A 13447-nucleotide genomic window follows, 5' to 3' on the forward strand; every position below is an offset into this window, starting at 1 on the left:
GCTGTGAAACTGCGGCAGTGGATTCAGTGGGCAGTGGAATTCTGGGGGAGTGGAAATCCCGTTTTGGTAATTCTTAACGCGCGCATCTGTTGGATAACAGGGAATGAAAGACCTAGAAGCCGAGATGCCCCGGGTTTGGGGCGGAGGGCGGTAGATAGCTGTAGCGAAATGCTAATCCTGATGGGATTGCCTTTTGGAGTTATTGCTGCTCCCGCCTAGTTTGTTGGAGCAGAGAAGCCGTATAGGCCTAGACTTCCAGACTATCATGCTATGGGTTCTATACAGTAATGTACGGGTAGGCGGTTAATTACCCCATGGCCCCTCTCATAGATGCAATCTGTGTCGGTTCCAGGATTTTGTCGTTGTCTCAATTACTCGTTGGTGTACGCACTGCAGTCAGTACCTACGCAACAGAGTATTTGCTCAGGTACGTGCTGTCGGCAAGTTCGGAGCGGGTCCGGGATCCACTTGTCCGAAGTTTATGCGCACGAATCGAGAACGGTCGGAGGAACGGACACAGGATTTGTGTGGAGCACCGACCCTGGTCCCCGTCACTTGCGCCAAAAGTCCCGGTCGCGTCCGAATGATGTTTTAAGGCAGATTGCAAACGCATGCCCAGGCTCTCTCCAATGAGTGCTTGTTGCGCGAGCCGCAGGGGCGAAAGAAAAGGCCCTGACATGGCTAATTCCCAATTGTGCTTGTAGAGCCCAGTGGCCCCCTTGGATGAACGCACAGCTCTGCCTGTGAGCTATGCCGAAGGAACCAGGATGCATGGCTGAAGGGCTGATGCCCCATGGGCTCCAGAGGATGAAGAGTAAAGAGAGAAGGAAGAAAACTAGAGATCGGCAGAGTTTGAGGCTGCAGTTTGCACAAGTACCGTAACCCGACCGCGCCAGCGATCCTCCCAGCAGCACGAGGACGTTGCAGAAGCGGTATGTGGTGCGCATGTGTGTGCGCATGTGCATGTGGCACTCTCAGCCAGGTCCAGCTGTCCTGGGTCACAATCGGGCGACAATTGCTTATCGCGGCCAGTATCGGGGATCTTGCAGGGGGCAAGGAGAGGACCAACAATGGTCCGGCGCCTGTTCCTGACTCCCGCGTGGAGCTAGGGGAGGAAAAATAAAATAAAAATTACGCCAGAGGCTGGCTATTCCGAAAAACGGCTCAGCTCAGGAATTGACTCAGGCCATCCCGCTGTTTCTGTCTGTCTCTTGTCTCTGTCTCTGTCCCGACCCCGTCCTAGGCACCCCTGACCTGAGACCTCTGACCATTCTTTGCATTCTGCATTTTGCTGCGTGCAACCAAAAGCCACCCGGCTGCAGTCAGGAAGCTTTCATGTATGTGCCTATGAGTGTGTGACGAACTTCCCCAGACGAGCCAGCCTCCGACTCCTCGTTGACCTTGCCCCCCTTTCAAGTTCGCCCTAAACTTCTTCTTCCCTTCTTCACGTCCTTGTTTGTCCAGTCCCCTGTATTCATATCGTAATAGCACGACCAAAGACTGGAGAGCGACAATTACCCCCAGGCCCACGTCGGCTAGAGGACAATCTTATCGCGTCCGCACCAGCCTCCGTCGCGCGGTAGCACCCACTCAACCCACAACCCACAGGGCCACAGTCACCTCACCAGCACCTCCTCTTCTCCAAAGGGTCCAGGAATCCAGCTCTCGGACGATTTCCCCTGTGCGCCCGCGCTCCAATTACCTCCAACTTCTTCCCCCAAGCCGAAACCGCCCAAGATGAGCAAAGCAGCGGCCGTCAAGGAGGCCGTCAAGGAGAGCCTCCTTGGCGCTGAGGAACCCGTCCAGCTGTCTGCGCAGACCAAGGCCAGGTTCATCGCCAATGCCGTCAAGGATGAGGCATCAGGAGAGCTTTTCATGGGACCCGACGAGTTCACCAAGGCCGTTGCGCCCGAGGATGAAGACTACGTAAGTCCGACAGAATTTTCCATTTTTGCTCCTCGGCCCAGGAGTACAAGCTAGCTCCGATATCGTTCCGACGAATCACACGACAACTTGGCTGACTCTTTAACCCATCCTGCAGCACAAAATCAAGCGGGAACAGTATGGAATCCTGTTTGGCGTCGCCGACCGCAAAGGCACAGGAAAGATCACTCTCTCCGAGTGGGCCGCTTTCGAAAACCTATTGTTGAAGCCAGATGCCGAGTACGAGATCGCCTTCCGCCTTTTCGACGTTGACAGAACCGGAAATGTCAAATACGAGGACTTCCGAAAGCTTTATGAGCTCAACAAAGGACCCGACAGCATCCCCTTCGATTGGGAGTGTGAGTGGGCTAAGCTGTACATTGGCAGCAAGAAGAAGCGCCACCACATGGACTATCCCCAATTCTCTCAGATGCTGCGCGGCTTGCAAGGTGAGCGCATTCGTCAGGCCTTCCAGCTCTTCGACAATGACGGCGACGGCTTCATTGATCCGGAGGACTTCGAGCGCATCATTCGCGAGACTTCCAAGCACAAGCTTTCGGACCACTTGCTTGAGAACCTATCCACTCTTTGCAACATCTCGCTCGGAAGCAAGGTCTCGTACGCCAACGTGCGCGCGTTCCAGAACATGATTAAGGAGATTGACCTGGTTGAGCTCATTGTGCGCCGGGCCTGCGCCAAGAGCCCCGATGGCAAGATTACCAGGACTGAATTCCTCAACCAGGCCGCCAAGATCACTCGGTTCTCGCTCTTCACACCCATGGAGGCCGACATTCTCTTCCATTTCGCCAGCCTCGACGAGCCCTCAGGCCGCCTCGGTCTCGGCGATTTCGCCAAGGTGCTCGACCCGTCGTGGAGAAACGCCCTCCACGAGATGGATGATGCTGCTTCGCGAGCTCTTGCCAAGGGCACCACGGCGTCGAAGGCTGTTCTCACCCGCGTCCTCGAGTCATCGTACAACTTCGCGCTGGGTAGTTTGGCTGGTGCCTTTGGTGCCTTTATGGTTTACCCCATTGACCTTGTCAAGACGCGATTGCAAAACCAGAGAGGCCACAGGCCGGGAGAGAGATTGTATAAGAACTCGATCGACTGCTTCCAGAAGGTGTGGAGGAACGAAGGCTTGCGAGGTCTCTACTCGGGTGTACTTCCTCAGCTTGTTGGTGTTGCGCCTGAGAAGGCAATCAAGCTGACGGTGAATGATATCGTGCGTGGCCACTTCACCAACAAAGAAGGCAAGATCTGGTATGGCCATGAGATCCTTGCCGGAGGTGCTGCTGGTGGTTGCCAAGTTGTGAGTTTGCCCCCTAATTCATGGCCGCCGCACGGGTGAAGTGAATACACGTAAGAATGGTCATGCTAACATTGTTCATTTCAGGTCTTCACCAACCCCCTCGAAATCGTCAAGATTCGTCTCCAGGTTCAGGGTGAGGTCGCCAAGACAGTTGATGGAGCTCCGAAGAGGTCTGCCATGTGGATTGTGCGCAACCTGGGTCTCGTTGGTCTCTACAAGGGTGCATCTGCCTGCCTGCTGCGTGACGTGCCCTTCTCGGCCATCTACTTCCCCACCTACAGCCATTTGAAGAAGGACCTTTTCGGTGAATCGCCCACCAAGAAGCTTGGTGTTCTCCAGCTGCTCACCGCTGGTGCCATCGCTGGTATGCCCGCTGCGTACCTGACGACGCCATGCGACGTCATCAAGACTCGTCTCCAGGTCGAGGCTCGTAAGGGAGAGGCGACCTACACTGGTCTCCGTCACGCTGCCAAGACGATCTGGCAGGAAGAGGGTTTCCGTGCCTTCTTCAAGGGCGGTCCTGCAAGAATCTTCCGTTCTTCTCCCCAGTTCGGTTTCACTCTTGCCGCGTACGAAGTTCTGCAGAACGTTCTCCCGTATCCCGGCAAGCCGGAGAACGCCAAGGTCCACACCGGCGTCGGCGATGCCGTCTCTACCCTCAGGGAGAAGCTCGACACCAGCCCCTATGCCCGTAGCCGCAACGCTCTGAAGATCATCTTGGACATTGACGAGGACTTTGGCAAGGTCAAGCTTCCCAGCCAGGAGACCTGGAAGAAGCTGCCCGCCTTCATGCAGTCCAACGGAAACAGCTCTTCATGAAAGGGGTAGCCATCACATCCAGTTAAAAGATTGAATGGCCAGAAAAGCAGAGATGCCGCATCTGGATAAAAAAGAAAAACAAGAATCAAAGTCACAAATCGAAAGAATTGCATATACGGTTGGGGAGCAAAAAGGTTCTAGAGCAACACACCCAAGACAGAGACGAAACTCACTCTAGAGCGGATAAGAAAAAAAGTTGGGTGATGCATCTTTACGACTAAGGCGAGAGACTGCATATCCCCCCGACGGCGTTCAGGGGCAGGCATACAAAGGGACTTGAGGCACTTTCTTCTTCTTCGTCTTCATCTTATTCTTTCTGCCTTTATTTTCTTGCCATGCTACGGTCTTGTTTTGAAAAAGGCTGCGGTTTTGTTGCAAGTTGCAAGTGGCTGGTATAGTCGTGTATCCATTTGGGATCTACTGCACATCTGCATACCACGGCCGGAGACGAGGGGGTGCTACAGTAGGGTAGAATCCTATACTTCTCAAGGGACGTGTTTAGACTATTTTGTCTGTGTCTCGATATGTGTGGAGTAATCACATTGTTGTTCATAGACCTGGTGCCACGTTTGCGAGCCTATTGAGTTCATAACCTTTACTGGCAAAAGCTTTATCAAAACTTGATGAATACGGCACAGAGTACACTTCAAGTTAGACAGAATGACACCTCATGATGTACAAAGACACTACATCGCAAGTCTAGTCTAGTCTCTGGTGCTCCTCGTCATCCCCTCGGAGAAGTGAGTCTCTCTCGTCAGCCTTGCCATCAGACCCGCGGTAGAGGATGTAGTGCTGGGTCATGAACACAAGATCGTACACCATGGAAACGTTCCCCAGGGCGAACTTCACCGGGTTGCCCGTGATACCAGACCAGTCGTGCTGCAAGTACGAGTCGATGGCCTGTTGCGCAACGGACAAGAGACCGCCAGAGAAGTCGAGCAGGATCTGCCAGATTGACCAGCCCTTGGTGGACCTGTTGCGGTAGTTCGTGATGACCTGCGGGGTGTACTTGATGAGGGTAATGACGAGCTTGACGTATGAAATGGCATATACGACGTCGAGGGCGCACCAACTTGTGCGCGGGTCACTGTCACCCGGGGCGGCGCTGGCGACAATGAGGCCCACAACTGCCACACCAACGACACAACCGAAGGCGATACCCGTGATGAAACGGCTGGGCTTGGTGCCCGAGGCGGGGGCGAAGCCCCAAAGCTTGGGCAGGTATTGGCTTGTGGTGATGCAGGAAAGGAGAAGGGCGTGGGCAGCAAAGGTAATGTCGTTGAAGGCGACAGTCGGGGTAAGGCCGTGGTTACGAGCGGCGTACTGGGAGCGGATTACGGGGGAGTAATAAAAGGCGGCGTTGGAGACGAAGTAGGCGAGGAAGCCTGGGATGAGAACAGCCCGTGTCAGCGCTCGCGCATAACCCCTAAGTATAGGATATGTAACTCACCCAGACAGTTGATCAACGGGAAGTCAACTGTAGTGCCGGCTGTAGTTTTCCTGTGATAGTTGAGGAGAGGCTGTGGATAAAACGAGCCAGACCAGCAGAAGAAATAGATCCAGCCGAAGACGGCGGACAGGAAGGGGAGGAGTTCGAACGCCATGTTGAAGCTTGAAATGGACTCCCAGACGTAGTTGATCTCTGGTAGCTGTTGTTGCTGTTGAGTCGCTATCCTTCTCGCGAAACCCTTTGGTCAGCCAGCTAACCTACAGGTCCTGGATTGTATCGGTGGGAGTGGTGGGAATAGGATGCAGAACGAGAAGGTCGCAAATACGAATGGAATGTCGCGCGAGCAATTGCGACATGGGACCTGCATCCAGATGCGGGTTAGCGTAATCGCAATGGGCGCCGAGGTCGTCGGCCCCACTACACAGCTGTTACTGACGTCTCCCGACCATAGCCGCGCCAAAAGCAGCGACGGCCATGACCAGGTGGCCGGTAACAAGGTTGCCGTGATAGGCGGATCAAGGCCGAGACAAGCTCATTTCAGTGCTCATTTGCTCCACCGAAGACTGTGTCTTTCAGTGGAGTATATGTGGAATACACAGAGTGTTGTCACCACGGAGTGTGATGTCGCCATTGTCAGTACCTTCCAGTGTCCTGAGTGATGATGTGTACAGCCCGAATCCAGGGTCACCTTCCTGGTCTGACCTAAATGAATGCTCAACTTTCCGATGTAGGATAGGTAGGGCACGATGCTTAAAGATGGAAAATGAAGCGTTCTTGATGCTCGTATACCCCTCGCCCGAGCCATGCCTCCGCCTTGAGAAAATGGGTGGCTATCTGGGTTGTTTGTGGGGTGTAATGACATCTGCTTATTGATGATTTCACGGAACGACTCTGATACCGTAATGGTCAGTCTTGGCTTGGCCACCGCCTCCTAGTGAACTCGATTCTCTTATCGGTAGTCGTAGGCCTTGTATTGTATGGTGTCCTCAGACCAGTGAGCATACATTTTAACCCTCGCAATGCTCCTGTAGGCTAAGCTGCCTTGGCATCCATCAACGAAACCCCTCCAGCTGCGGAGTGTCGTGTCTATAATTGAAATGCGGCTTGTCACCACTCAATGACGATCTCAGCAACCACACTGGCCCCTGCGTCAGCGTCGGCATGGTAGCCCGGCTCGCAGGCGAGCTGCACGCGAATGCCGCAGGACGCGAGGGGGAAGTATACAAATGGGTGTTGTGACGAATATTATGTGTTAGCTGGGTATATCAGGAGCAGACCTGCATAACTGTGTGCCGCTATGCAGATGAGGGGGATGGTCAAACAGAGAGCGATCCGATGAACCGAATGAGTGGATATTGATCGCCAATACAGATATTCAGCTTGAATCACCTGTTGGTGGCTCTGCGGGTGTTCCTCTGCCTACACTTCAAACCCGCGGAGGGTTGTCGCCAAAGTTCTTTTTACACTTTAGACTCCGGCAAGGGGAACGATGATACCGGCGACACAAGGTCAAGAAAAGAATGTCTTTCTTTGGCGGACATTGATCTCCGCGAAGCAGAGTTTCGGTGACGAGTGTAACGTCCATTCAAGTTCATGCAATCATCGTCTCGCCTCAGCGCACAACTCGCGTTGCTGCGAAGGGAACCGAACTCAATCAATCAGCATCTTGGTGTCGGATAAAGTAACTCGACTGGAGCTCAACGGGATGGCGTGCTCGGCTACCAAAGGGGTTGGACTGAATATGGGGGAACCCAACCATGTGGAGCAAATCCGGAGGTACTCCATTTGGGGTTCGCGGAGGTCGGAGGCGAAGATACAGGTCACGTCAAATTGGACGACGAACTACCACCTTGGCTTGTCAGTTTTGTCTGGGGTTACAGCTTGGTGGAAGAGAGAACAGGTGCTGCTCTTACAAAGCGTCATGCGGCAAAGTCCATCGGACCATGAATTCTACCAGAACCTATAACAACCCGAGCTATTGACTCTTTATTGACATCCATTTCCCAGTATTTCTAGTGTTGACATAAACGCCCGCTCACATGCCCTACGGCACCCCGGTAGAATAATATAATACAAATGTATTAGGTTGGAGCACTGTCCAAAGGGTAACAAGCCAGCATCGTCCCCAGAAACACAGCATTCTGAGCACTCCTTGAAGGCATGTGGATTCTAACTTCCATGGCCTACGTCAAGGTCAATTCAGGAAAGAATCTCGACAGCTTGTTAGGATGACCGAAATCGGCCCTGCCTTGAGTTTGGCCCCCCGGAGCCAACGAATCCGTGTCACTGTCGGCGTGGTTGGGAGAGACCTGCTCTGGAGCGGCCCGTTTCACCTTGATGTTCCCCTGCACTGGAGGCCGTGATGAGTTGGTTTGCGCGCTGGAAATGGTCATAATTGACCTCGAGTCTGCTGGCGTTGACACCTCGTGAAGCTGGCTGGGTGGACGTGACTTGCTGGCAAATGCAGGTTCAGGTGTATGGCTGCGAGAGACACCAAAAGGAATCGTTGGCGTAAGGCTTTTCTTCGATGTCTCGGGATTTGGCAAGGGTGTCGCTGCTTGGCTGAGTAGCGAGGAAATCTTTTCATTTGCCATCAAGCCCTTCGTCTGAACGAAGGCGCTTGATCTGGCGTGGTAAGGACTTCGGTCATAGTACTTGTCAATGATCGGATGAACCATGACAGTTTGATTGTGAATGGTCAAAATTGAGTTGGTGGGTACATTCACCCAGTTCTCTGCTCAATGATTAGTATGCATTGCAGGGTCGTGATAGGGGGCTCAACGGATATACCTCTCTCAAATGTCAGGGGCTCGCTTGCGACGAGAACAATGTCCGCGCCTTTGTCCTGACGTTCCATTTGATAATGCCGGTCGCTCACAGCTGACGTTCTTGTTCCCCATTCAGTTCCAGACGAGTAGTATAGGCTTGCCGCTTCATCTGTTGCGCTGCTTATGTATCGTGTGCAGATGACACTCTTGCCGTCCGTAACGGCAAAGTTGAGCAAGCTTCGGGTGTCAACATTCTCCGACTGGATTGTGCTCTCCGGGATGTCATCGATTAGCTCATTGATGGTGGCAATGGTTTTCAGCATGGCCTTCCTCAGTACTGTAGGTCCAAATCCATTGGCGGGTTGCGAGCTCGGGTCGTGGCCCATCCTTTCGAGGGTATCGAGGAACAGGGCAAAGGCCCATTCGCTGTCCGTACCACCTTGAACTCCTAGATACCACTTGTCGGCTAGTCTCTGTCCTAGCCTTCTCTTGATGTATTTCCAACCCCCTAGGCCACCGTTGTGCATCCACATCAGACTTCCGTGGCAAAACGGATGACAGTTGTCTTCGCTGAGCGAGCCCTCGGTCGTTGCTCTGACATGAGCGAAAATAAGCTGGGAAGCTGTCTTAGAGGCGATGCGTTGGAGATTGGTGCAGTTCCAGGCGGGAATCGTCGAAGTAAAAAGGCAAGGGGCGTGACCCAGTTTGGGATCGGTGTAGAAGCCGATGCCGAAGCCATCTGCATTGTTCTGGCCTCTTCGAGTGTCCTGTTCGACAAAGCGGCAAGTATCAGAGGGTTGTGTCCAGTGTTGAAGAGCACATATTAGGGTGCCTACCAATCTGAGCCTTGAATCAAAAGATTGCTTTAATATGGAGTGAGTTGGGTCGAGAATAAGCTTGGAGAGGAGGATCTCGTCGCTTCCCCGGTACACCTTGGAGCAGTCAGCATCTATCCGGGCAAGCCCAGTATATTTAACCTACCAAAAACCGGCACATGATGATAGCGTTGCGACCGGTAACTTAGACGAAGTCGACCATAGAGATGCGGAGCGAATGGGTGGTGCGAATGGCAGCTGACAGAGGTAGCTATTTGTACAGCGTTGGGGAGAATGTGTCGACACGAAGCAGCATTCCGTGTAAGGGTGCTTTGCACAAGGGAGCTGGAGGAAGTGTTGGCCAGATATTATCTGTTTGACGAGCTATGGCGCGATCAGAAACCCCAGGGCGGTGGCGCAAGTTGATAGGGATATTATTGATACCTTGGAGCACGGAGTACGGAGTACAGATACGGCGTGCAGCATATAAGCCCGGCCGGCTGACCTGGGCGCGCGGCAGCTAAGCGTCCGTGCTGGCAAAAAAAGGAACTGCAATTACGAGTAATGGGCGATGGCGCCTTCAACCTAGATTGCTCAGGGCGGCTTGATCGGTTCTGGGGCTTGGAGATGGAGAAGCAAAGAATTGTAGTGAGTCATTTGACCTTGGTATGGATACGCACGGCTGCTGGGATGACTTGGTTAATCCAAAAGATGCGACTGGCGATCCAGCGCGTCTTGGGAGGGATGGCAGAGCTGTGGAGGCCGTTATATCGTCTTATAGGGGTGCGACAAGTGCGATAACGGAATATATGGGTAGTAGCTGAGGGCTAGACTAATATATGCACCAAAACAAATTCTGGGGAGCAGCGAAGGGCGGGACCCGCTGGTACCCCCTGAGACAACTCGGAGACCGGCAGGCAATTGCAAGGCAGCATTTAGAGCCACGGAGAGCAGAGCTAAAGCCTGAGGTGCCTTCTGTACCATTTCGGGACAGGTACGTCAACGTGGTCCCCACTACTGCAAATGGGCTCTTCATGCAACTCGCGAGAACCCGCTGCTCTGGTCGATCCACGCCACTCCTGTTCGTGACATCTCAACGGATTTCTGATGTCCACGTTTCCCCGCCAGACTAGAAACCTGGGAGGCAACAACACTCTTCGAGCCGGAGCGTTCAGTTCGCTGGCTTATTCTTTGGATTTCACATCTCGCATGCGAAGAAACCATCACCGCATATCATCAAACGCGTCCTCTGCTTCGCCGGCAGCATGAGCGGACGCCTTCTCGCCGCAGGGCTTTCGCCCATGACGCGACGCGCCCCTGTCCAAGCCGTACGGCATTTCCATCGATTTCCCGCAGGCGGACTTCAGCGAGCTGATGCCGCCGTGCGGGCCACCCAAAGGCGCATGTGGTTTCCGGGCAATGCCTTCCACAATGCCGTCATCGTGCGGAATGCATCTTTCGCCCGGTTCCTACCAAAGCTGGTTGTCAAATTTGCTAGAATCCCTGCAATGTTCGGTGGTCTGGCTGTTGGAACGCTCGCCTGGGTTCAGTATCAAGCCAACCGTATGTGTGTCCTTCCTAAATCCTCAACAGCTGCCGACTGACAATGTCGTTTTCAGTGATAACCAACAACGCCTGGGATCTCGTCACCAGGACAGCAGACGGTGTTTCAGAGACGGCATCGACCATTTTGGGAGGCGCAAAGGACATAGCAGATCAAACGAGACGTGGGTGGGAAAACACAAAGGAACAATTCGAGACTCCTGAGTGGCTTCAAAAGGTCTTGCGCATTCACGAAGATATTGGGACTGGCGGAGGCGGGCCTGAAGGCCCTGGAGGAGAACCGCCCAAGCAAAGTCGAGCTGGAGCTGCTGTCGTCGCTGCAGGCTCAGCTGCTGCGTATGGATATGACCAATCTTCTGAGGACGATCCGCGAGACCCAGATGAGGTGGCCAAGGACGACCAAATGATGGTCCTAACCAAAAAGATGATCGAAATCCGGAGCATGCTTCAGCAAGTCGGCCAATCGAGCACTCTGACGCTTCCATCGATTGTTGTGATTGGATCTCAGTCGTCGGGTAAAAGCTCTGTTCTCGAAGCTCTCGTTGGTCACGAATTTTTGCCCAAGGGAACAAACATGGTCACGCGCCGGCCCATAGAACTGACACTTGTCAACACCCCCGAGTCCGACGCAGAGTATGGCGAGTTCCCGGACCTGGGTCTCCGACGAATCACGGACTTTTCGTCCATCCAGAGAACATTGACTGAGCTTAATCTGGCTGTTCCGGACACTCAGTGCGTATCGGACGATCCCATCCACCTGACTATCTTTTCACCCAACGTCCCCGACCTGTCTCTCATTGATCTTCCCGGATACATTCAAGTAGTAGGACAAGGTCAGCCGCTCGAGTTGAAGCAGAAAATTTCAGAGCTTTGCGACAAGTATATCCAGCCTCCCAACGTCATCCTAGCCATCTCTGCTGCCGACGTTGACTTGGCCAATTCAACGGCCTTGCGTGCCAGTCGCCGTGTGGATCCTAGAGGCGAACGGACCATTGGAGTAGTGACCAAGATGGACTTGGTGGATGCTTCTCGCGGTGCGGCTATTTTGAACGATAAACAATATCCTCTCAGGCTTGGATACGTGGGGGTCGTTTCTAGGGTCCCGCAAGCGAGCGGTCTATTCAAGAGGTCTGGCAGCATTATGTCTGCCATTACGAAGAACGAAAACGCCTTTTTCTCGGCACACCCGCTCGAGTTCGGCGAGGGAGCAGATGTCAACGTCGGAACGATCAACCTGCGCAAGAAGCTCATGACTGTTCTCGAACAAACAATGTCTGCTAGCCTGCAAAGTACTAGCGATGCCATCAGACAGGAGCTCGAGGAGGCGACTTATGAGTTCAAGGTGCAGTACAATGATCGCCCCCTATCCGCCGAGTCCTACTTGGCGGAAAGCTTGGATGGCTTCAAGCACTCTTTCAAGCAGTTCACCGAAGAATTTGGCCGCCCTCAAATGCACCAACTTCTCAAACAAGAGCTTGACCAGAAAGTCCTTGACCTTTTAGCAGCTCGGTATTGGAACAAACCCATTCATGACCTGTCTCCTGCCCGTCCAGAGCCAGACAGCTTGGCCGAGCTTCCCAAAGCCGACCCCAACTCTTTGTACTGGCACCGGCAACTTGATGCCTCAACATCTTCACTGACGAAGCTTGGAGTTGGAAGAGTGGCCACAACTGTCGTTGCTTCGGCCATTCATGCACACATTGATAACTTGATCAAACACTCGACTTTCAACGGTCACCCGGTTGCTCGAGAAGTCATCAAGGAAGCCGCCTCAACAATTCTGAACGAGAGATTTTACAGCACTAGCGACCAGGTTGAGAACTGCATTAAGCCTTACAAGTTTGAAATCGATATTGACGAGAGGGAATGGAACCAAGGTCGGGATCACTCGGCCGTCGTCTTGAAAAAGGAGCTGCAAGACTGTGAGGGCGCCCTGAAGGGCATCGAAGACACTGTTGGGGGCCGAAGAAAGTTGCGAGAAGTTATGAACTTCATTGATCGCGCTCGCAAGGGAGACGTCGTGGTTGAAGGAGATGGTCGTAGCGGTGCCGGTGGCTTCAGCGTGTCGCTCCTCGCCAGAGGTAAGTTTCGCAGGTTTACTCTTCAATCTTCATCACTGACAAGTCATCAGGACGTGAGGCCGTATTCCTCAGAGACCGCGCTGATATCATCAAGATGCGATTGATGGCCGTCAAATCTAAGCAATGCGCCAACCTCAAGAATAAGTACTATTGCCCCGAGGTTTTCCTTGATGCCGCAGCTACGAAGCTCGCCTCGACAGCTGTGCTATTCCTCAACGTTGAGCTCCTTTCGGAGTTCTATTACAACTTCCCGCGAGAACTTGACCTTCGGCTGGGAAGACATCTGACTGATGAACAAATCGAGAGGTTTGCTAAGGAAGATCCCAAGATCAGAAGACACCTAGAAGTCATCCGCCGCAAGGAGCTACTTGAGTTGGTTCTCGAGAAGATGGAAAGTTTGAGACAGCTTGAGGGTCGCGAGCGGGAGCGGTTGAAGGGTGGCAGGGCCAACAAGGACGAGAAGCAGCGGGGACGCTGGGGTTTGTTCTAAAGGAACGCAACTTCCATGTTGCGGTAGCACTGGGGGCCCGTTCTACCTTGGACTTGTAACGCGTTATGACCTGGGTGCAAAAGGAGTTGTGGTGTTGAAAGAAAATGTCCCGCCGTGGCCTTGGTTCGTCGTATGGACGGCATAGGGCAGGCTTCGTTCTATTTACAAATTTATCTGCAGTATTTCTGTATAAAGTGGTATATAACAAGGATACCCTCCTCGACTTGGC

At 53.2% G+C, this 13447-nt stretch overlaps 4 protein-coding genes across 4 annotated transcripts; 2 read left to right on the forward strand and 2 right to left on the reverse strand.

The window, feature by feature from the left end:
* Positions 1 to 1737: 1737 nt before the first annotated feature.
* EsH8_III_000913 (citrin domain-containing protein) lies at positions 1738 to 4051 on the forward strand (the record flags this gene model as incomplete). Its single annotated transcript, XM_083262638.1, has 3 exons — positions 1738 to 1926; positions 2042 to 3232; positions 3317 to 4051. 3 exons carry the CDS (start codon positions 1738 to 1740, stop codon positions 4049 to 4051), a joined length of 2115 nt encoding a protein of 704 aa, XP_083123125.1.
* Positions 4052 to 4750: 699 nt separating this feature from the next.
* On the reverse strand, positions 4751 to 5655 carry EsH8_III_000914 (cystinosin-like protein ERS1; the record flags this gene model as incomplete). The annotated part of the gene is made up of 2 exons (XM_083262639.1): positions 4751 to 5436; positions 5502 to 5655. The coding sequence occupies 2 exons, from the start codon at positions 5653 to 5655 to the stop codon at positions 4751 to 4753; spliced, it is 840 nt and encodes a 279-aa protein (XP_083123126.1).
* A 2029-nt stretch (positions 5656 to 7684) lies between these two features.
* EsH8_III_000915 (glutamine amidotransferase subunit DUG3) lies at positions 7685 to 9265 on the reverse strand (the record flags this gene model as incomplete). The annotated part of the gene is made up of 4 exons (XM_083262640.1): positions 7685 to 8235; positions 8292 to 9036; positions 9106 to 9201; positions 9251 to 9265. 4 exons carry the CDS (start codon positions 9263 to 9265, stop codon positions 7685 to 7687), a joined length of 1407 nt encoding a protein of 468 aa, XP_083123127.1.
* Positions 9266 to 10349: 1084 nt separating this feature from the next.
* On the forward strand, positions 10350 to 13218 carry EsH8_III_000916 (dynamin-related GTPase MGM1; the record flags this gene model as incomplete). The annotated part of the gene is made up of 3 exons (XM_083262641.1): positions 10350 to 10647; positions 10704 to 12728; positions 12779 to 13218. 3 exons carry the CDS (start codon positions 10350 to 10352, stop codon positions 13216 to 13218), a joined length of 2763 nt encoding a protein of 920 aa, XP_083123128.1.
* Positions 13219 to 13447: the final 229 nt, after the last annotated feature.

This window comes from Colletotrichum jinshuiense, chromosome 3 (genome assembly GCF_051148585.1).
Source record: "Colletotrichum jinshuiense chromosome 3, complete sequence".
Classification (NCBI taxonomy): domain Eukaryota; kingdom Fungi; phylum Ascomycota; class Sordariomycetes; order Glomerellales; family Glomerellaceae; genus Colletotrichum; species Colletotrichum jinshuiense.